The sequence below is a fragment of the Coturnix japonica genome, chromosome 1 (assembly GCF_001577835.2).
Source record: "Coturnix japonica isolate 7356 chromosome 1, Coturnix japonica 2.1, whole genome shotgun sequence".
NCBI classification, from domain to species: domain Eukaryota; kingdom Metazoa; phylum Chordata; class Aves; order Galliformes; family Phasianidae; genus Coturnix; species Coturnix japonica.
In genome coordinates this window covers 32,218,372-32,241,618 of record NC_029516.1, presented here as the reverse complement: position 1 = coordinate 32,241,618, position 23,247 = coordinate 32,218,372, and the positions used below count along the sequence as shown (strand labels likewise).

The window sequence follows — 23,247 nt, the reverse complement described above, 5'->3', positions numbered from 1 at the left end:
GATAGCATGCTAGTTCTCAGTGTGCACTGATTCTAATTAGTAGTGCTAGTTGAATTAGGAAACTACAAAGACAAGAGAATACTATTGTCTTCTCCTCCTCCAGTTTCTTTATTACATGCTACGAGTGTTCAGCACTTTAAGAATCTGCCTGGAGACATTAGCCAAGCTTGCTCTCTTGTATGTATTTGCACTCTGTAGAGCCAGAATACTACAAATGGACGTATACATTTTATTTTTGCTGCAGATTTTTTCTTACAGGAAGCCAAAAACGGTTCTTTGAAAAATTATCAATTTACTGTGACAAATACGCTGAACAAATCCCAGTAACTTTTGTGCTTGGTAAGTACTGGTTACATGTGAAATTATTCTCCAACACAAACTCTGTTCAGGCATCTTGTTAATGCCGGTGCATGGAAGCATTGCAGAGATGAGGGTCATATGGGAGTTTAAAGAAGATCTCCTTAAAGTCAAGTTGCTTTTGTCACATCAACATTTATGCTCAGTTCTTAATGTCCCAACAAAAAGTATTTTCACACACACATATATATATGTATAAATATATATAGTGCCCACTAACACTGATACACGGTGCCTGACCTTTCAAAGCACTAAATACACTCAACATTTACTACAGAAGAGAAAATCTGGAAGTCTGCGTTAACACTGTATGTGATACTCAGCTGTAACAGGCCTCAAAGTTGCAGTGTCTACTAAATAATAAGTTTTTTGCATACTGTTTTTGACTTGACTTACTGCATTTATTCTGGTACATGGAGCAGCTTAGTGATGTGAAGGACACTCTACAATCTAAATCAAAGTAAGCTAAACTGAAGCACCGAAAGGCACTGATATGCACTGAACATTTTTCCTCCTCGCACGCAGGTTTCTATGTCACACTGGTGGTGAATCGCTGGTGGAACCAGTTTGTGAACTTGCCATGGCCAGACCGACTGATGTTCTTGATCTCCAGCTGTGTCCAGGGGAGAGATGAATATGGCCGCTTGATCAGGAGAACTCTAATGCGTTATGTGAATTTAACTTCTCTGCTGATCTTTCGCTCCGTGAGCACGGCTGTGTACAAAAGGTTTCCCACCATGGACCACGTGGTGGGTGCAGGTACTGCTGCACCCTTCCCTGAGAGTTTCTTACTTTCCCACACGGGTGGGGGCACAGGGTAGGAAGGTGTTTGCTTCATATAGGTATTGAGCGAGGCTTCGTTTTCTCTCTATAGGGATTTGGTGATCTCCTCCAAATAGCAGAAGTCACATTTTTACTGCAAATCTTAACATTTCTTAAAATTATTCCTTTGGCACAGATTAGTAAGCAAAGTTGTAGCAAGTTAAATTATGCAGTGTGTATATACATATACAAATTCAAATGTATGCAAGGAGCTTTGAGTGTCGAAAAAAAAGAAACCCAGGCAGAATGCAGAACACAGAATGCAGAATGCATTCGTCTTACCGTAAGAAATCATTTGTGTTTTCACCCCATTTTCAGAATTCAGTTGAAGTTCTTTTCCTTTTGCTTTTCAACAAAATTGTTTACCTGAGCCTGCAAGAGGTCAAGGAAGCTTCTGTCACTCTCCCCAGCAATCTGCTTCTAGCACATGCTGGAAAATTACCACATTTCCAACAGGATAATCCAGCTCTGCCTCCCTATTGCTAAAGACAATCTGTTCTGAAAGAGACAAAATTGTAGGCTGGAAAACAAGAGTTATTTGGGGTTTTTTTGGTTTCTTTTTTTCCCCTGTACGTTGGAAAACATCCCAGTACAAACAGCATAACTAAATATTGACAGTATAGGAATCTTGGTGGATTTCAGTTCAGATTGTGTAGAGTCTTATATATACTGCATCACAGAATTTTTGTTGATGTAGTATTGAACACTTGAAGATAGATATTGCTACTACAAGCACCGAATGATTAAGATAGTACTCTGCAATTATCCCCTCCCTAATTCCCTATGGGATTATATAACAGGCTGCAACATTTAATATGAATGTGAGTGGCAGAATGTGATACTTACAGAGCAATCATCACTGAAACAACTTGTGCCGATTTTGCGTTTTGTTCTCAAACTGAGAACCACCATGGTATAAGTACTGCTACACATTGCCCTTCTCAGCAAATGAACTGCTTAAATTCGTAGTTTTAAATCTGAGAGCAGTATTATGATGATCTAGTCTGACTCATCCACAACACGTGGCATAAAAGCTTATTCACCATCTCCTTTTCAAACTGCAGTTTCTGACTGAACTATAATACCTTCTAGGAATCCGAGCAGCCCTGATTTAAAATTCAGCTGAGTACAATGGAGAATAAACAGATGTGACATTCACCACTGTGAACTCAGTGTTGAAAATGAACTTCCATTCCAAGTCTGAACTTGCATACAGTCATCTTCTAAGTCATTGGATTTTTAAATAGGTTTGGTTGTTCTCTTTTAAATTAGATAAAATCAGTGTTTCCTATCAATAGCTACTTACTAGCAGAGTGTATAGAGGCTTGAGAGAACTTACAAGATTGGACTTCTTTATTCTCTCCTTGACAAGGTATGATCGTCATATCTAGATCTTCCTCGTAACTCTTTTCTAAACTCTTTTTCATTTTTTAACACTTGTTATGGAACTGTAGGCAGTAGATTGATGTAGATCCTTGGCACTGAGATATCGAGTACTGTGACACATGCACCAGTGCCTAGTAGTCATGAGTTTACAAATCCTGTCAGATGCACAGTAAGAGAGCAAAGTTGTATGATCGAGAGTATGAATCTTGGAAAATGTGAGTACTAACTCACCATCTGGACAGAGATCAGCCCAAGACAAGCAGTAGGGAATTACAAAGAGAAACATGAGGTATGAGCCCAGGCACATGAATGCCTACTGCTGATTGAAATTCACAGACCTAGACCCACCACTGGAATGGAGCACCAAACTAGTCCTTCTCACGTAACACAGAAACAGAAAGTAGAACTTCTATCTGCTTAACCTTTGTTAACACATGCTGGGGAGATGTGGGAGATGACTGCCAATCGGGTCCTTCTAACCACAAGATGTTATAGTTATTTTTGTGGATATCTTGAAGCAGCCTTGCCTCAGTCCATACCATTTTGATGGGAGACCCAAACATTCCATGAAGCACTTCAGGGAGAGCACAAGTGCATTTTTCCAGACAGGATTATGTTCTCATTAAGATTTTTTTCCATAAGATTACTTTGGTTGACATTATTCACATTACTGTCTCTTCATTCTTTATTGGTTGCATCACCTGTCAAGATTTTAGTACCTTTTTTTTCCCCCAAGCATTTAATTCCCTGTCATTCCTTAGATCATCCTTTTGAAGGTGAATCTTGAGATCTCAAGATCTTGGCACAATATTTGCCACATATTTCCAGTTTTCTGGAACTTCCCCCATCTTCCAATTCTTGTCAAAACCAACATTTTTGTTCAGAATTTCTCAGCTGATTCTTTGAATACTTTTAAATAAACAATAGATGAACATATTTAGAAACCATTTAATTTTAATAAACGAGTTTTAATATAATCCCCAGTAATTTTTTTAATAGAAGGTGTTTACTTATCCAAGCAGTTGCAAGAGCTTCCTTACTGAGTATTGGTTTTATTGCAGTAATTTTTGCCAGCAATTACAGAAATCAATAAATGTTTACTATTTTCTAATGTTTAATATTTTCTACCCTCTTATTATATACGTCCATCAAAGACAGTGTTTAATTAGTATAAACATGAATGTCTTTACTTTAAAAATAATGGCAATTTGAATGCAATTGTGAAAATAATGGTGCTTTGTCTTGGTTTTCTGAACAAAAATGTACCCAGTTTAAGTGGAAAGCTGAACAGATCCCTGGAGCTTTGCTATTCTTCATGTCCCCCTCAGGCTGTGTCCTCGATAATGACTTCCCAGAGCCTCTCCAGGGAATTTCATGCTCCAGACTGTCAATTTTTTTGTATTCCGTCTGTCTATTCCAGCATGATAAAAACATCCTTTCCCATCTTGCAGTAAGAAAGCTGGACAGATGAAAATCAAAGACAGCCTGAAAGATTGGCACTCAGGAGTCAGAGCAGCCATAACTAGCAAGACAAATTGATTGCCCAATTTTTTTTTCTGTACAACTCATTATGAGAGCTGGCTGCAAACTGTGAAGGGACCTTTAAAAGCTGTATCTTATTCTGCTCCTAAGTTCCAGGATTCTGCAAAAGTGCCATATCTTACTGCTGAACTGCGTCTTCTAGCTCAATGGCAGCGTGTCCTATCCTTGTACTCCTTCTCAGTATTTCAAACCTCCTGTGTAATGCAGTTCCAAATGTACAGCAGTAGCATCAGTCTCATCAGAGTTGCCTCATTTAACAAACCTGTTCTTGCCTTATTCACATTTTTATACAGGAAAAACAACTGTGTGACTTTGTATACATTTATTTTTCACAGCTTCATCTATCATTAGCAACATTAGTAAGAGCAGGACAACTCTTAAGTTGGAGTCTAGAAAAATTAATGTCTATTCTCAATTCAAAATTGAATTGTCAGCACTCAGACTATTGTTCAAACTTAAAATTCGTTGGACGAGTCCCTTATTTTGCATCTACTTTGTTAGTAACTTTGTACTGTTTCAGAGTTAATATCAACACAACAAAGGAAGTCTTGCATCCATCTGAGCAAAAGCTTTGGTTTCCCAGACCTAAAGATTAATGCAATCCCAGAAAATCTGAGATGTAAACAAACAAAAATGTGAAATTCCCTTCATGAAATGTCTGAGGTTGTTTTCCTTAGAGGCGTGGTGGAAGAAGGAGGACAGCAGAGCGGAGCAAAGCTTTTTGACCCACAAAGCCCAAGGTGTTGAGGCATTGCTCGAAAAAGCGGGCTGCTTCCCATGCCAATCCCAGACGGCAGAGATTTTGTCAAACACAGCCCTGGCTGCCCTTGGAGTTCCTTACAACAGAGGGAAGCGGGGCTTCACAAGGCCAAGCTGCCTCTGCAGGAAGCACAGTGCCCTCCCAGCGCCAGGCCGGGCAGGCAGCCAGGCAGAACACAGCTTCAATCTGCAGGCCCAGAGCAGGGCCTGGCCCAGTGCGCCGCTAGCAGTGGAACTTCTCTGCATGGCTCCATTTCCTTCCCCTCGTGCCCCTGCATAGCCCCAAAGAAAATAAAAATCTGGCAGAGTAACATTTTGTTGGCAGAAGGCACTCTCTCAGCTGAGCTCTGTTTCATACATGAACTTGTATGCTCCATTTCTTGCTCATTACCTTGCGGATTTACCAAAAATTATCAGAACCAGATGGTCATGCCACTGCCCTCAGAACAGATGGTGATATCCTGCTAAAAGCCATAATTGCTGATAAGTGATACTTCATTGACTGATGTTATCCAGTTTCTTATTTTTTCTAAAAGTAGGATATGAAACTAGAGAATAAGCTCGTGAATTTGTACAAGGCTTAATGCTATACACATCTACAGTATTTCAGCAGTCACAAAGGAGAGCTGAACCACAGCAAATTGTCACGTACACTGATTGACAGGGATTGTTTTTCAGGTAGTCAGGGCAAAAACAGTTGCTTCAATCAAGATTCCTGAGAAAATAAATTAAGAAGGAGGCTACTAGTTAGAATTGTAATTGGTGTTTTACATGGTTCTCTGCAAGTATCAAATAAACATAATCATATATAATATAAGCTGCACTGTTGATGCAGAATAAATCAACTCCTTTTTGTTGTTGTTTCATGAACAGGTTTTATGACTAGACATGAAAGAAAAATATTTGATGACCTTAAGTCTCCCCATCTGAAATATTGGGTTCCCTTTGTCTGGTTTGGAAATTTGGCATCGAAGGCACGAAATGAGGGTAGAATTCGAGACAGCGTGGATCTGCAGACACTAATGAATGTAAGTTGAAAAAGTAAACCTCCAGCAGACTAGCGTTAAATTGCTATGCAGTAGCTTTTCACCTACGTAACTTGATTTAGAGCACTCAGCTCTCTGGTGTCATCTAAACGATCTTAGAGACGATCTATAACACTTTTCTGGTGTGCCAGTGTATGCTCACACATAGCAGAAGTTCACTGGGATTGTATTTGTATGACTAAGAAGGAATTACTTGAAATAACAATTTGGTGAGTAAAAGCCTCACTGTAAATTCATACTTGGCCCATTACTGTAGAAAAAAAAAACAACAACCCTCTAATCGTTATTTGGCATTTTGAAGATTTTAGTGTCAATTTCAGGGAAAAGCCTCCCTAAATATTTTATTAAGTGGCCCAACATTATTTTTATAATAGAATGCACTCCCTCCTATATTACTAAGCTGCATTTAAAATAGAAACAAAAGATCATTTGTGAAGAAACAGATATTATATTAAATATTCCAAGTCCATAATTTAAGTGAATATTCAAACATTACAATGAGAGGTTGAGTTTTATTATTTTATGAATTCATACGACTCCCTGTCCTTTGGCATGTATAAAAATAGACTACATCTAAATGTTTGTCATTCAGGATTAACGCCATTTCAGTTTGTTGTGATGTTTCTTCTTTCTCTCTCTCTCTCTCTTTTCTTTTCTTTTTTCCCCCATTCAGGAAATGAATAAGTTCAGATCTTGGTGTAGCCTTTTGTTTGGCTATGACTGGGTTGGAATTCCTCTGGTCTATACACAGGTACCAAACTGTCTATTTTACATGTTTTCTTTGACATACATTGTCCATAAAAGGGGATGTTTGTGCCAAACGCCCAAAGACTGCACTGGCATTTCCAAGATGTCTGAGGCTTGTTGAGTCCTACTGAAACATCGGCATCTGGCTAAATATTTAAGCCATGTTTAACATAGAGTTGTTTTGAAATCCTTGCATAATCTGGGAAAATAAGGAAGCTCCAAGATGTTTTTGTTTCCTGGGTCTGCCTCCTGGCATTGATCACTCTTGCAACCTCTTTATTTGTAACATTTAGTTCCAGTTTTGTAAATAATATTACAAAAGGCAGTCAGAGACATTTGGATTAGTGACGTCTTATGCATAAGACTGTATTATTACATTCCTAATTAAGTTTTTCTCTTTGCAGGTCGTTACTCTTGCAGTATATACCTTTTTCTTTGCCTGTCTAATAGGCCGCCAGTTTTTGGATACTGACCAAGGGTATCAGGGACATGACTTAGATCTTTACGTTCCAATCTTTACGCTGTTACAGTTCTTCTTCTACGCAGGATGGCTGAAGGTAAGCCAGCTTCCTGGGAAGACAATGGGGGAACCCTCCCTACATGAGCTGCTGGAGGTGTCAGTGTCAGATTCATGGCATGCTAAAATCACCAAGGTTTCAGGGAGTTACACCAAAGCTAAATTCAGACCAAAGTGTCCTGTAGTTATAAAGAAAAATTATCCAATACTCAAAAAGATCTTACTGTAAGGAGTTTTCAGGAACCTGAAAGATACCGTTTCATTTGGAGCAGCACAGCAACAACTCCTCTAGAAAGCGTTGCTCTAGCAAAATCTGGTCCCTGGATGTGGACAGTAAAGGAACAGATGAAAAATTAGAGAAATCTTTTTCCCACTTGGCAATGTGGTGGGCACATACTTTTGCAGACCTGGCATGGGCTGAAAGGAACTAAAGCACAATTTCATCTTATGATCACAGCCTGCCTTTAGTGTCTGCTGCTATGATGCAGCCAATTTAAGGTCTCCAGTTTCATAATGCTCTCAAACAGCAACAGTTAATATTGCCTACAGTCTCACTGCATAAAAGCATTCATTAAAAAGAATTATGGAAGGACTTGGATGCTACCCATCGGCCCATTGATGCCTGATTAGTTAACATATTGCAGTTGATCTGATAGATGAGTAATTACGTCACACATCTCACACTGGCTCTCTTCTTTGCAGTGAGGATCAGGATGGACTAACTGAAAAAAAATTTTAGTAAAAAGCAAATTTGTACGTAAGGGCCTACGTACTTAAAGGTTTCCCCTTGGGATTATTAATCATAGCTGGAAATTTTGATTTTTTTAGGATATAAATGGTACAAAATTGACCCTCTTTCCTTTAATGCTCCCATTTTTAGAGCTCTTTTCTCACAGCTATCTCAAAATGGTTGGGTAAAAAAAAAAAAACGCAGCATACCAAGCTGTTGGACTGAAGGGGTTTTGCTAGGGATTACAAATCTGCCCACTCTTTAGAGACCTGCAGGGTAAGCTTCTCTAGTCCTCTACGGCAGGAAATTGTTGGGGGGGAAAGGAGGCTGCAATATAGGGGCCAGCCCGGAGAAGGGAGAAGGGAGAGCATCCTGTTGCAGGAGGAGCTCGCTGCCCATGGATGGAGAGAACTTCACACATGAGCAAGTTGTAGGATCAGTTCTTTCCTTCGTAAAATACCTCTTCAATTTTCATTTGGTTTTGCCACTTGCTTAATTATGTTTTAAGTTTAATAGCAAGTGAGATACCTGCAGGCCTTAAATTCCTATCTTTTTAAAGTGGGTTTCAGCACCAATTTTCTTTGAAATTATGGATGTGAGGCTCTGTCCCTAGGCACTGCCTTTCAAGATTGTAACAGTGAGTTACAAAACTGACCACCCTGACCAATGCATCTGGAAGCCAAGGGGAGATGCCTTCCTCCCCATCAAATTCCATCTTTTCCAGTTACAGGCTTCCAGCCAACTCCAGGCAATAGGTATGGAATATCATTGTAACAGAGAAATCTTCTGCATAAGAAAATGAAGAGGAGGAAAAGCAGCTATTAAAAAACAGAATCATCAGTGTTCCCTCAGACTGCCACAGAGTGCATGTCTTTCTGTTCTGAAGGTTAAAGCTGTTTCCTGCTGAGCGCACAGGGCATTGGCTGCCAGTGTATGCACAGGGCCAGCACTATTGACTTCCAGTAACTTGGCAATTCCTCAGAGATGAAGGCAAAACTGAGCTCATTCCTTGGCCTCAGGCCTGATTTGTTATACCTGCAGTACAGGGGCAAAATTTCCCAACACGTGAGACACTGCTAAATCCCTATTTCATTGCTGCAATAGACAGACCATCCAAATACAGGGCTTAGCTGTCTAGTGTTGCATTCCTTTCCAGACAATAGAAGCCAGTGGCTGGGAAAAGTCCTCTGTCCTAAACCTGCTCATTGTTTTTTTTAGCTCATGGGAGAGGTTTTGCAGTGGAATTTTGGGCAGTAATTCCTGGGTTAACACTGAGCTGATGCGGTGCCTTCCCTGGGGACCCACAATGCCATTTGCATTCTGCCATATTCCGATTCCAGCAGCTGCGTAGCTGTACCCGAAATGTAATGCCCCAGGGCACACAAACAAGTTTGAGCAGAGGTGTTCCCCTTCTGCTTCTCACTCCTGCTGCCTCCTGTGGGCTTCTCACAGTTTGTCTTCTCAGCAGTTCATTCGTCATCTTCCACTACCAGCCAAGGAGAGTCAGCAAGCAGTTATGTAACAGTGCACTCAAGCAGTCCTTAAACATGAGGCACATGCGAATAAATAGCCAGGGAGTGATGGCCTTACTATTATAAGTTATTTAGATCGTAGCAGCCCATAGTGGTCAGTTTGTCCAACACCACATTGAACCCGGGGCCTCTCCGCTCACCCTGCATGGCCCTGGCCAACACCAGGATCAGCAGTGGCATCGCTAACTTAAAAAGACAAAAAGAAGGGGAAAAATGCAAAGGAGGGGAGGATATATAACATCAGTTGACCAAGGAACTGAGAAATAAGAAGTGTGGATATCCTACAGCTGGTTGTTTGTGGGTTTTTTTTTGTTCAGTATTCCTATTTCAGATTTTTCTTCAGTGATTTCATCCCCACAGTGTTTTTTGGGTGATCATGAGGCCTGGGGCTCCAGTTACTTTTCCACTTATTTAGGTCTTAGCAGATAGAAGGTAGGCAAGGCATAGGGCAGTCCAAGAGGTTTCCTTCCCCTAAGGCACTTCAGCATGGAGCTGCCTGATCTCCGTGAGCAGTCATGTCCTCCACAAAATGGTCTTTACCCTTTAATCACTTCACTTGCAGAAACAGAAACCTCCAGGCTGAATTAAAGGACAAACTCAGACACTGTCTCTTGGCTTTGGCTACCGTGACAAATGACTTTCACTGGAGCCAAAGCTCCATTGGTAGGCTGCTTTCCTCAGATCTTGAGAGATGCAGTTAGCATGACCTCAGGTCAATCGGTAGCAGCCAGGGGCTGGTGTCCAGGACTTGGGGGGTGGGCTGTCTTCCATCCAGAAGACTTCAGTTATGTTGAAATATTGAGTGGGCCAGTGGAGTATCATAGACCATAATGCAGTGAAAGAGCCTTCCATTGCTAAATCACTAATGTAAGTAAGTCAGTCTGAGAAGCAGTGAGGGAAGGTAATGATTATCTCATGTGACAATCACAGCAGCCCAGACATTTCTTAGTTCCTGTAGGCCAGGGCCAACATTCATGACTGACAGCACCAACAAGGCACCGGGGTCTGCATGCACAGGGAAAGCAAGATGTTCCTCCGCTTGACTGGCACCAACATCACGCTGAAGCTCATGTTATGATTGTAAGTGACAGGCAGGGAGAGAGAGAAAAATCAGATCATATTTGCTGTGAGGCAGCAGTCCTGACACTGCATGTTAACCTCTATTCACTGTCTCGTTTCCCTCTCAGGTCGCAGAACAACTTATTAATCCATTTGGAGAAGATGATGATGATTTTGAAACTAATTGGTGCATCGATAGAAACTTACAGGTTGCTGTTGTTATTTCTACTTCCAGCTTTGCGGTATCATAGATCATCATTACATTTAATCCCCTTTCTTACACTGAGGTACAAATTAAGGGCAATGAGTGTCATTAAAACAAACTCTTTCCCTGAAGCAGTGCCCATAGCTATGATCCCCGGATTGCATTTTCATAAGCTAATGTATCCTGGTTTGGGTATTTGGCATCACTTCTTTCCTGACTAACATGAAAACAGCTGACCTCCAACTCTAAGCTCACCTTATGCCGGGAAAAAACAAGTAATGTGGGTCAATCCTGCCAAATCCAAAAGCCATCTACTCCCATTTAGATGAAAACAAGCTTTGCTAATCTGAATGTCTACCAATTGCAATACTGTATATTAATCTTCCTTTTATAACATCTCAGAGAAGATCCCAAAGCAGAGCCCTGAGGCAGTAAGTGGGGCCTGTGGCAGTGTCTTCACTAGAGGCTGGAGAGTGGTCTCTGGCTTAATGCTACCTCACGCTGCTGGTACAAGGGTGTTGCAGAGTCCTTTTGATAGGACTTCTTGCAAGGCCCTAAACATTTGATTCTGAAGGGGTTAAAATGGGGAAGAAATCTACAAAAACCTTCTCAACCAGTGGAACATTCAGAGGAATAGAACACATTACACAGACTGTCTATTGAAGACTGGGATTACAAGTCCATTTAACCACACCATTGGTGAAAAAAGGACTTCAGTCCCAAAGAAATATCTTCACAGCATGAGATTCAAGTTGCGATAAAATTCAGACTTCCACAGGTGTAGGAAGGTATCGAGGTTGGATTTTAGTAATATTGATACTCTTCACAGTGCCCAGAGCTCACTGTTTAGTATAAAGGGTCTATAAAAAAACCCACTGAGCTGAGCAGTACAAAGCAGGTTATTTTGTATGCTGTAACATATTGAAGGTGACATGATTTATGCAAAAAATCTAAGGTCTCACTTCTGGCGGTGGATGAGATGCACATGAACTTACCAAGAATGGAAAGAGATATTTACTGGAACGATTCTTCCGCCCGGCCGCCCTACACAAAAGCAGCTGCTGATTACTGCATTCCTTCATTCCTTGGATCGACGATTGAAATGGGGTGAGTGGCACAACAGTCCCTGCTGCCACCAGCAAGATTGCCAAGGCTGCAGCCCCCACCTCCCCAGATGAGGGATGCGGGCTGGTACCAGTGACTGCTGCAGGACCTTCACTGGTCCCCAGTGGCCAGTCTTGTCTATTAGCATTCATCCAGACAGCTGCCTCAAGAACTGCATTTTGTAACACATAGTTAAGACCATTTCCATTGGGGGAATGTGATAAAGAGTCGTGGGGCTCAGGGATAGGATGATATTGTGAATGGGGAAGGTCAAGATTGGAAAGAGTGTTGCTGGGAATGGATGGGCAGGCTGGTGTTGATGGCAGGATGTCTTCAGCAGTCCCTGTGCTCATACAGATTGCGCCTCCATATTGCCTAATTAATAACTAGAGAATGCCTGGGGGGAATGCTCACAGATGTTCTCTGAGTACAAGACAGCATCTGAAGACAGTGACAGACTTCTTAATAATTTTCCTCCTACTACGTCTTCTCCATACATCACCAAACAGCTATGCCTTTGTTTGTTCAAGCAGCAGATGATGGCTGAAATTAATCCAGATTTTTGAGATCTTAAACGTGGTATGGCTTTTAATTGACTAATAATCCTGGTGAGGAAACTGGACCAGTCGGGATTTATGAAACCCCTTGCCTCGGGTTTGGTCCATGTCCGTTTGCAGTCCTTGCCCTTAGGAAAGCTGGATGGACTTATTTGACTTGTCTTCTGAGATGCACCCAGACAATAGTGTGTAGTGTATGGTATGGCAGGCAAAGCAATAGCTGTTCTCATTAACCACAAAGCTGGGAAGGGAAAGAGCACCAGCTATAGGTGAGACTTTCAGACACCCTGTCGTGCCTTAGAATTAAAGGAGGTTTGACCACCTGAGTCTTTCTATTTTATTTATTTGTTTATTTTTGAAACCATCTTACTCTGCTTCCAGGAGTAGATTTTCCATTATTATTACTTTTTGCCTGAAGGACTCTCTAGATGTACAGCACTGAGCAAGCTTTCCTTCTTCCTCTACCCTCACCCTAAGCTCAAGTCAGCTGCATGCAGATGCCCAAAGGGCTGGAGCCAAGTATCAAGCACAGCAGCCTGGCTACCTGGCTCCTGACCCCAGTATGAAACATAACCCAGTGCCCAGCTCTGCTGTTCCACTGTCATCCTCAGAAGAGACATCTGGAGATGGAGAGCTTCCTGAGTGACCTATCTGGTCCAAAGGGAAAGGTGCTATTTCCTGGCACCCTCACCCTTCATTCATCCCTTCCATGCCCTTCTGAGGGACGCATAAGGGCTTTTGATTCCTAACATTTCTGTCTTCCTGTCAAGACAGAAGGATATATGTGCATGCAGACTGCGCGCTTTCTATGCGTAACACCTACTTACCTACTTTATTTGGCAGGCTGGCTGATACTGAATTCCTCTATGGCGAAGAGTGGCCCTGGGAAGAGGAGAAACACCACAGACAACATTCAGTGCTGAGAAGAGTTAAGAGATTTCTCAGCGTCCATGAGGGCCCTTCATCCCCCTCTCACCGGCGCTACAACCGGCAGACAAGTGAGAACTCGGTGTTCTTCCCTGCAGATGAGAAGGGACATATCAGGAGGCTGCAGGAAATGCATACTAGGGGGAGACATTCTACCTCCAGCTTCAAGAAGAAACACGAAGGAGCTGACCGAAGTAGCAGACTTCACAGTAGCAGGGATCTAGGACCTATCAGTGAAACCTCCAGGAACGAGGCACTGCTCAATGACAGTGACACCTCATCTGAGACCAACAAGCCAGTTCCTGAGGTCATCGTCACTGAAGCTGAGGAGAAAGCACCTGATGTGCTGGCCAAGACAGCTCTGCAGGCAGAGAGCGCCAAAGTCATGCCAGAAGAGAAGCTCCAAAGGAGCCTAACCGAGGCAGATGTGTCTCTTATGGACCTTTCCTTATTCCCCCCAGAAGTGACTGCACACCTCCCAGACACTGAGATGCATCAGTCACTGCCTAGCATGACAACGGAGCCCAGACATGAAGCCCACAGTAGTAACATAGCCGGTCTCATAACAGATCATGAGAGATACCTTCAGCGATGGAGCTTACCGAGCTTCCATAGTCCCAGCACTATGCCCAGTGCTGACTCTGCACCTTCTGTAACAGATGCTGAGACATCTTCACATCCAAGGACTGTGGTAAGTGATGGAAAAAGCGTTACTTCTGCTGCTGCTCCAGAGACATTTGAAATGCACCACATATTGGATAATCTGGATACCAAAGAAACAGCCATAGTAGAATTTTCTAGTGAAACAAGTAAAAGAAATCCTTAACAGTGCTTCTGTCTGTGGCTCAGCTTCCTGTCTTTTCTTGAAAGTGGTTCTCTCAGATGTTTGTTGGAAGGCCCAGAAAGTCAGACATGATGCTCAGACAAGTCCTGAGCAAGATCCAACAGAGGATTCAGGCACCTAAACATGAGGCACTGCAGTATTCTGGGCCACTTGGTCACTGGTTTCAAATTTGTGACCTTGTGAGGAAAACACTTATGGGGAGGACTGAGAACCTCAAAAATGGTTTCAAACCAGCCAGTGTACATGGCAGTGAGATGTGTGGGCTTACCTATAGGAAACACTAAGATAAAGAATAGCAGAGGTGGCTTTTTCCACTTTACATGGAATAAAAAATACTTGAATATTGCCACATAATTTGATGGATACTCCTTCAGACTTAAATCCATAACACCCTTGTAAGACAACCAACACTTTTGGTTTCTAGTCAAGGAGCTGGAAGGGGAGGTTTGGGCTCAATACCCTCCTCAGCCCACTAAATTCCAATACTTAGAGGAATGCTTGAATAAAACAGGCACCTTATTGTGGCTTGAGGGGGGCAAGAGCCCGCTATGCTCCTGCTGAAGCTATGCCACTACAGACTGAAAAATAAAAATGAAATACTTCATGTTAAAACTCCTTTAAGAAGAATGGAAGAGACAACATTTCTGATGAACTAGGCACGGGAGGCACGAGTCTTGGTCTGTGCTAAGAGCACATACATAGCTTATCCAGGGGCCATGGCCCTCTCTCAAGAAGGAGAGGAGCAGAGGTAACTGAACTGAGGCCTCCATTTATGGGGAGCTGCAGCTGGCAGCGCAGACAATAATAGTACTGGGACTATAAGAGTGGTGAGGCACTGGACCAGATTGCCCAGAAAGCTGGTGGATACTGCCACTTCCACTCACTCTGCCTGCGCTCCATGCCAAGGGGGGACATACAATAGCCACTGAGTGGTTAAGCTTCAGTTAGGTCCCACAGAGGCATCTATTAGATACTGAAAGATGTTAGGTTAGGGATGACAGTTCTGAAGTCCCACGGTCTATTATGCAGTAAACAAAACAGTATTTCACACGTAGCAAGCCAGCTCCAGGTTAGTTACGATATTCCATTCATTAGCTCACAGAGAAGCCGGTGCTGGGATGAGCTATCAGAAAAATTTCCTTGCATTTAGTCTATCTGTTGCAAACATCTTCAGGCTCTGACTTATATTACGTTTTCTTTTGGGATGACGTGCTCCCTTTAGCACTTCTAGTGAACTATTTGCCTTAGCATAGCAAACGGATGATTTCAGCAACCCCAGCAACTCACAATGCACGTTCACTGGCATAAAGAATGTAGAATTATGGCATGAATAAAGGCATTTTGAGAAACACGGATGTCTTGACTGTATTGAACTGTCAAGAAACACTTCTGGTAGAAATGTGGACTACCATGCAAGTCAACTTGATGTCTACCTGGAACAAAGATGCAAACCTACAGAAGTGGGCAAAGCTTGAAAAGACTGAGGAAGTGATGGGAGCAACGTGGTCAGCATGTCCTATCTCTCCCCCCTGTCCCCCCAGGCTGCCAAGTAAGTTGTATATTTAATTGCTGCTGACCCTCTCAACCCCCTCAGAGCACGTGGCCCTGGCATGGCAGGAGCCACTGCAAGGAAACAAAAACCAAAGCACCATTAGGTCCAAAGCAGATTTCATTTGGTTAAGCTTTATTTGCATGTACAGAGGCAGCAACAGTTTTAACAATCAAAACAAATATTCCGGTTGGTATCATTTTGGTAAATCTCCTTTGGCTCAATCAGCTGTAGAAAGTTCAGCAATTCCCCCTGTGTGGATTGCAGTCTGGCTTTTGAAATGCAAATAGATACCCTGAACCCAGAAGGTCAAAATCAAATGACATTGAACACCAAGACCCAGAGCAGAAGTAAAAAGTCAAGAGAACAAACCTAAGGGAAGAGCAGGTCTGAGAGAGCTGTAAGCTGTCTGCAAGGAAGTGCCGGAAAGTGTGGTGGTCACTCAGGGATCAGTCCAGCTCCTCTTCATATGAATTGGAATTAAATCAACAGAAGGTACATGGCAGGAAGGAGACAAGGTTTCCAAAACAAGAACATAACAAGGAAAACAAAGTCAGAAGGGAAAGGAGATGGAAAGTGCATACAGGAATAAAAAAAGGCTACAAACAAACCAGACTGGGATTAGCTTCACCCATTTCTAACTGCTATACTCTCAGTCTTATGATTTTCAGCATTTTCATCCTTCCTGCCCTCTTGCAGAGCTGCACAACGTACTGAGATGAGCTCTGTTCATCCAGAGAGCTGTGGTGGTCACCAGTTATTCAGGAAGGACATGTATCTCAGTTGTAAGTATGTAGAGATTGAACCAAACTATATAACTGGGGACAAGGATTGCCCTGAGCACTAAAAACTTGAGGAGGAGGTCTGCATTCTGCTTCAGAGTTTCACCTTTAGTCCTTTTCCACAGGTCTGCTCAAAACTGTTATATCAGCATCCATGCTGATGCAGAATGGATGCTGTTACAACTCAATTATAATCGTCACTGTGAGCAGATTTTGCAAATCCCACTCTATCATTCCCACGGTCAAAAATGCAGTAAAAGGCAGACATAAAGACATCCCCTAAAATCCAGAGCGGACCATTGCGAGTTGGGATGTCAAGAGACTGGAAGCCACTCATACAGAAGGTTTGGTCATCAATGGACTCCTGGAAAAGAAAGAACATCTCCTTGCAGTGGCTCTTCTGGCCCTGACCAGGAGCAGAGAGTCAGAAGGACACGCACCTTCACAACGTATTGCTCTGATGTCAGCTTGTATTCGTGGTGCCCGATGGTGAAACTGATGTGGGGCAAGCTGGACAGTCTTCTGCAGTCTACAAGAAACTGTATGCAATACACTGATTGGCATGTGATTGATTTACCGCTGTTTAAGTACTGTCCTTTGCATTCAAGCTTTTTGCCTCTGCTAATGGTGAATTTACTGCAGGGGAACATTAGGCCGACTCATGCCCCAAGCACTGCCCACAGGTCCAGCACTGGGTCATAGCAGCGGCACCAAAGCCCCCAGGGGCTCTGAAAAGCATTGTACGCCCCAAAGGGACAAGGTGCAGGGGCACTCTGATGTCCCCCATGTACAAAACCAAGTTTGTGTCCCATAAGTAAGAAGAGAGAAGCAAGGTGTACTGAGCAGAGCCCCTCCAGGTGCCAGGCTGTGGTGGGGTCCTGGACCTGCCTCCAGCCCATGCAGTACGTTATTGAAGGTAACATCACTGCTTCAGGAGAAACAAAAGGGACCCACTCAGAAATCTCACGAGGAACACAGCACTCTGTGTGTTTATGCGTTCATATATTCATACATTACACTGCACTGGAGTGGGATTTAAAAAAACAGAAAAAGGACTGAATGCTGGCATGCCCATTAATTTCTATAAATAATGCATTTGCTTACAGTAACCCAGCAGATCATTTCCTGGCCTCCCAGCTATTTCACCAACCAATCAACGTGTGAAATGGAACTGCACAATGCTCCAAGCCCAGAGGGATCTTTGAGGGAAACTGCAGCATTTAAAGACATTGTATTATGGCCTTCCTATAAGGAAGGTGATGTTTTTGCTGTTGTTAAGTGAACTTAATCAAAATATTGCCATAAACCTTTTGCAAACCGAGCAGGTGTCATGCCATTAGAGCAAGATAAAGCATGAGATAGAGAAGATAAGGGTAAGAGAGCCAGCACGGTGATGTGCAGGATATGAGAAGCAAGACACAGTTCATTTACATTGTGGGTACATTCAGAGCAAATTAATCCTTTCTGGAAAGAGAGAAAAGTTCTGGTAAAATCAGTGATGGAAGCCTCTGCTTACACCAGGATATATCTGAGCCAACACACTCAGCCTGCCTGTGGTTTTAAAAGAAAAGTGACATAAAGAATGTCTTTTAGGTTTGTTTTTGACAGAATCTGAGATGTCAGCATTGGAATGAGTATCCTTATGCTGAAATGATGCATCCCTTGTCTATATAGTATCAAGGCAACTACTTTGAAATTACCTATTTTATCTATGTCCATGGAGTACGTACCATTATAAAAACAATCTGTTATCAAAACACAGTCTTTAACACATGCCTGAAAACCTTAATGAAAACAAAATGTAAGGTTTAACTGAAAAAATGACCGAAGCCTCATCAGTTACACAGAAGCATCTCCAGGTCTCCCCCTCACAAAGGGAGGCAGATTAAAGCTCACTTTCTCTCTGAACTTTGCCCAAGCACAGGGCAAAAGTAGCACTTAATTCTCTCCAAAGTGCAGTGTTGTCATGATGAAGACAACTGTGGAGTCACCCAGAACTGTAGGCAGTGGTTTTACTTGCAGCACTGGAGCGTGGCAGGGTAAAAATTGACCGTGGGAGTCAGCCAAAGGTCATCAATAATGCACAGAAAAATAAGCTGCTCCTTCCTGGAGCTGTCTCGGATTAGCCATCACATGCTCACTGTCTCAGTGCTTTAGATATTGCCGGGGCTTGGACAAGTAACAATGGGAAGGTATAAAGGGTGGCAGAGACATCCCTGCTGAGAGAGCAGTGACCAGCCCAACATCCAGCTGCCTCAACTCATGTAACCCCCAGAGGGAAGTGTGGGGAGCTGGAAGTACAGATGTGCAACTACAGGAGCCATGAAGAGACAAATCCCAGCCATCTCAACTGACTGTAAAAGGTGGAGGTGCTCCCTGGAGAAGTGGCAGTGAGGAGGGGGAGTGCTGACTGGTGTCAGAAGGGGGATGCAAGAGGAAAGAGATACCAAACAATGAGGAAACACAAGAAAAGCATTGAGTAGGGAGTGCAAGAGGCAGCAAGGTCTGTCCTGTACTCCTAGAGTTCATCTACCCAGAGCCAACCTTGTGAGCAACCTGGACACCATCTCTGAAGAGAACCGCAGAAGAAATAGACACTGGGAGGAGGGCTGGGGCAAAAGGCAGATACATCAAAACCACCACAGCACTGAGTTCAGTATTGTCTTAGAGACAAGGCTTTCTCAGCCATTAACTTGAATATTTTCTTCTTTCTCCCACCCTATAAGCTCTCTGCACCAAACACCAGTTTCTCTTTCTCTGGCTGCTTTCTGGTTGCGTAGTGATTACCTCTCCAGAACGCGATGGACTTGCCCCAATATACGCCTGTAATCGTCTGATTTGTGACGAGGGACCGGTGATAAGAGAAGTGCCAGAATCAACGATGGCTTCACAGCCGTGGGAGCAAAATGCCACCCGGCCCTGGACCTTTATACTGCAAGTGGAAAACAAGGCATCTTTAAACAAATGTTATATGCACTGCATCTGAAGCAATACACCACTGCTATCTGACTTCAAAGTCAGGGCATGATATGAAGAGCTGGCTGCCAGGCTTTCCCAGTCTGAAAATAAAAGAGTGTATTTTTAAAATGAGAAACCAAAAGAAGCAGCTCTAGGAAGACCCACGTGTGGATCCACTTTACTCCCAGGACTCCTGCAGCCCCAATCATTTGCCGATGAACGTCCTCATGGGTCTTCATGGCTTTTATGCAGTACGAACAAAGGGATGTTAAAAACTTTGGCCAAGGTTCAAAAGAAAGATTAGAGCAAGAGCTGGGACTTGTCTCAGTTCCTTGGTGCCTTAGTCACTTCCATGAATAGCCCACCAAGAGGTAGTCTGACCGTTATTGAATCATATTAAAGCATTCTAAAATGCCCTCACGGAAACCAGCCATCCATGCCACCATCCATGCCACAGCAGAGTCAGAGAGCTGATAGTCCTCGGACTCATCCTGGGAAACCTCTTTGAGACCCACGAAGGAGAAACACTACAGCCTCCTTCATCTGCATTGCTGAGCATTTCTGCCTCTGTGGACTTTACCTGGAGGGGTGAATTCCACCACGTAGTGCATACATACTTGTTCAGATGTATCTGCCAGTAGCTTTTCTCAGTGACTGGGACCCAGTGAATTGAGCCTTTGTAGAGGGAGTGGTCTATGCCCCCCAGGATCAGCACACCACCATTCTCAGTGTAATCTCCCCTGGAAGAAGAGCACACATCAGCAGAGGCACAGGAATATGTTGGAGTACAAAAACTAGACCTGTCTTAAAAGACAAACCACAGTGCTTTCTAAATTCAAGCATGGATGGCTGAACCTGATTATGTCTGAATTGTAACTGAATATATCTCAATTCAGAACCTCTGAGCACTCTGAGAAAATGCACTGTGAGTTGCCAAGGGCTGACAGCAGGCACTAGGAACACACTGAGCCAGTTGCTCTCTCCACTCAGAATTAAATCTAGACAAATTAGTGGAGTTACAGACGAGTTCATATTAGAGAGCAACATTTTTCTTCTTAAATGCAGCCACTTGGGTGTAGCATTGCATTTCTGTTCGTCTCCATTGGTGAGAGGGAAACCTCCAGCAGCTCAGCACACTTCCAGTCTGAGTTAGGAGCTCTTTTGTCCATGACCAGCTACCACAACAAATGTCCGTCCAAAAACTGTTGGTCCTCTCACACACACACTAAAACATATTTTCCTTTTCACTCTATTATTCCCCATCGGAAAATCAAAGGAAAACAAAATTAATGAAATGAGAGCAATTACTTTCTGGAACTGAAGATTTACACAGCTGCTCCATTGCCTCTATAAAGAACTAAAGTGCATTTGTGTGTTGCTTGGCCCTGCCACTGCTAGGACTGACCGCTTCAGGTAGAAGGAGAAGACTGGCTCCTCTACCAGCTTCTGGTTCATGATGCTGTCAAACACAGGCAGAGCGTTGCCCACTGCTAGAGAGGGGTAGCCCAGGCCCAGGACACCGTCGAAGTGGGCAAGGGCAAAAGTCAATCCTGGCTCAAACACTGACTCGCCGAAGTCCTGTCCCTTGATGGAGATGTTACTGATCTGTTCAGTAGGAGAAAAAGAAGAGGTGAAAGGAAAGACACCATCAGTGCCAATGAATTAGGCACACTTCACACTCATAACCAAGGCCCAACCCAGCCGGAGGCTCACCTGTAGCGTGTCCTTGGCTGCAATGCCCAGAAGCTGCCCAGTGCCATACTGCAGGGAGAAGGGTTCCCCACCGTGCTCATATGAATCTGACAGAAAGGACTTGAACCTCTGGTGCACCCCTGCACAAAACAGACCACATCTGCACCCCAAGGGAAGGGCCAGGCCGTTCACCTGCTCCCCCTTACAGAACTGTCTGCGTTGCTGGCAAGGCAGCTTTGACTTTCAGTGTGAAGAAGTCATCAACAGAGACACCGTTCCCCTGCAGACACCACATTTTTCTGCTCTCCGAATACCTCGAGGGTTCATTTTGGTTTGTAACTCCAGAGGTCCACTTTCATGTCTTTTCATGCCCACCCTGTCTGCCACCAGCACAGGGAGGAGCAGGCCAGCAAGGCTTTGTGGCTACTCCAGGCCCTCCCTCCCACAGACCCCTGATAATTTCAGACAGCAACCCCTTGGCCCTTTCCAAAGTTTGCCCACACATGGCGTTATTAGAAAGTCAAATGCCAGTTACATCTTTGCTTGTCTGCAGCCAATTTACCCAGGATGTCGGCAGGACAAGGAACAGGAAGGTTTCTTACTGCATGCTTCGCTGATGCAATAAAAAGAAGGGACCCAAAAATTGGAGGAGCCAGTGTCAAACACCACGGTGAAGCTCTGAGGCGGTGTGCCAACGCTGATGACTCCGTAGTATTGTGCCTGGGAAGGACAACCCAGTCAGCCCCACTGCTGAGGTGGTGAACCTGTGATTTCCTTAGGGCCTATTGCAATGAGCAGCTATGAGCAAGTCAGAAACAAATTCTGTTCTACAGACTGTATCTGATGTACAGAGTAAAGTTCATCCCGTGGTTAAAGGAACCACTGACTGTCCTTGGGCATCAGCTGAAGATAGAGATATCTGTGGACACGTGATTGCTGAAGTGAAGAGCTTATCAACACAAAGCATGCAATTGTCTGAGTGTCTGTATCTGGCCATGAAAGAGCACTTTAGCATTAAGAGACCTATTTATAGGATGAAGCATTTCTGGAATTCAAAGGCACAAGTCTTTTGTAACAGTAAAAAGTATTTGAGTATGTAACTTCTTGTGTATGCTTGTTAATTAACACACACACAGTTTGTGACCCTGGAGTTTACAATCTTAACAAGATAACCATAACACAAGCACGCGTACTATGTAATAGAATATCCATCTTACAGCAGGGAGTTGTTTCTTTCTGTATCAAATAACCTTATACTGATTAACCTATAAACTGAGGCAGCTCTCTGCTGCGTTGGTAAAATACACATACATATAATCCAGAAACTTGCAAACCCCCCTCACAAAATTGTTACAGATGCTGGGGAAGCGGCTTTTGTTTAGTTATTTTGTTAAGTGTCAGAGCAGGATGAAAACTCTCTGCCTTTGTTCTTCTTCACTCACATCTCCAGCTTATCTGGAGACTTCTTCATGAGCCTCAAATGTCAGGAAGCTCTTTCTGAATGATTCACCTTCCCCCCATTGCCCAAAGCAGCCTCTACAACATCTCTGCAACTTCACTTTCCTTTAGGCAAACAGAACAGATCAACCAAAGAGAGCAGCAGACAGACCAACAAAACCAGTCCATTTCAAGTGGAAAAAAATCTGCCTTCAATGTCAGAGCCCACACAGTTGCATTACCATAACCGTACTTACGTTCATGTAGTCATACAGCCTTTCTGAAACAGTTCCTGCTGCCAAAGTGAGATCTGGAGGGAAGCAATACAGGTGTCTCCGAGCAAAAATAGCAGGGTGATGATTCCTCCAGAATTCCTCCAATTCTCCCTTTTCTTTAAGTTGCGTGTTGACAGATTTGAATCGGACAAGCGGGACTCTATACAAATAAAGAACTACATGAAAGCTAACTGGATCTCCTTCCTAGAGACCCCGTATGCTTTTCTTTGTGTCTTTTTGGAGACCCCGGTAGCAATAATCACTGTCATGCCAGGAGCCAGCTGGAACAGGAGGAGCCGGGGAGACCCGTCACACTCTTACCGATGCAAGGCCACGGTGAAGGGGATGTAAACCACAGTCAGCAATATGGCCCTCATGGCTTCAGCTGGCCCCAAGTCCAACAACGTTCATTTCCTCTGA

General features: G+C 43.5%; 2 protein-coding genes across 4 annotated transcripts in view; one reads left to right on the top strand and one right to left on the bottom strand.

Moving 5' to 3' along the window:
* BEST3 (bestrophin 3) overlaps positions 1 to 16,052 on the top strand; it is a 21,556-nt gene extending 5,504 nt beyond the window's left edge. For 2 of the 3 annotated variants that reach the window (XM_015856109.2, XM_015856089.2), the window contains 8 exons: positions 245 to 339; positions 883 to 1,116; positions 5,740 to 5,894; positions 6,586 to 6,663; positions 7,064 to 7,216; positions 10,626 to 10,706; positions 11,658 to 11,809; positions 13,207 to 16,052. In XM_015856109.2, the coding sequence (XP_015711595.1) occupies positions 954 to 1,116; positions 5,740 to 5,894; positions 6,586 to 6,663; positions 7,064 to 7,216; positions 10,626 to 10,706; positions 11,658 to 11,809; positions 13,207 to 14,116 (1,692 nt within the window). In that variant the 5' untranslated portion in view covers positions 245 to 339; positions 883 to 953 and the 3' untranslated portion in view covers positions 14,117 to 16,052. The remainder of the gene's footprint in view (positions 1 to 244; positions 340 to 882; positions 1,117 to 5,739; positions 5,895 to 6,585; positions 6,664 to 7,063; positions 7,217 to 10,625; positions 10,707 to 11,657; positions 11,810 to 13,206) is intronic. The other variant, XM_015856099.2, reaches the window with a different exon arrangement.
* On the bottom strand, positions 15,786 to 23,247 carry LOC107310248 (cathepsin E-like). The gene is made up of 9 exons (XM_032443512.1): positions 23,149 to 23,247; positions 22,810 to 22,987; positions 21,718 to 21,835; positions 21,137 to 21,255; positions 20,829 to 21,028; positions 20,041 to 20,163; positions 19,253 to 19,397; positions 16,906 to 17,004; positions 15,786 to 16,829 (listed from the first exon to the last, which is right to left on the bottom strand). The coding sequence occupies exons 1-9, from the start codon at positions 23,202 to 23,204 to the stop codon at positions 16,650 to 16,652; spliced, it is 1,218 nt and encodes a 405-aa protein (XP_032299403.1). The 5' UTR covers positions 23,205 to 23,247; the 3' UTR covers positions 15,786 to 16,649.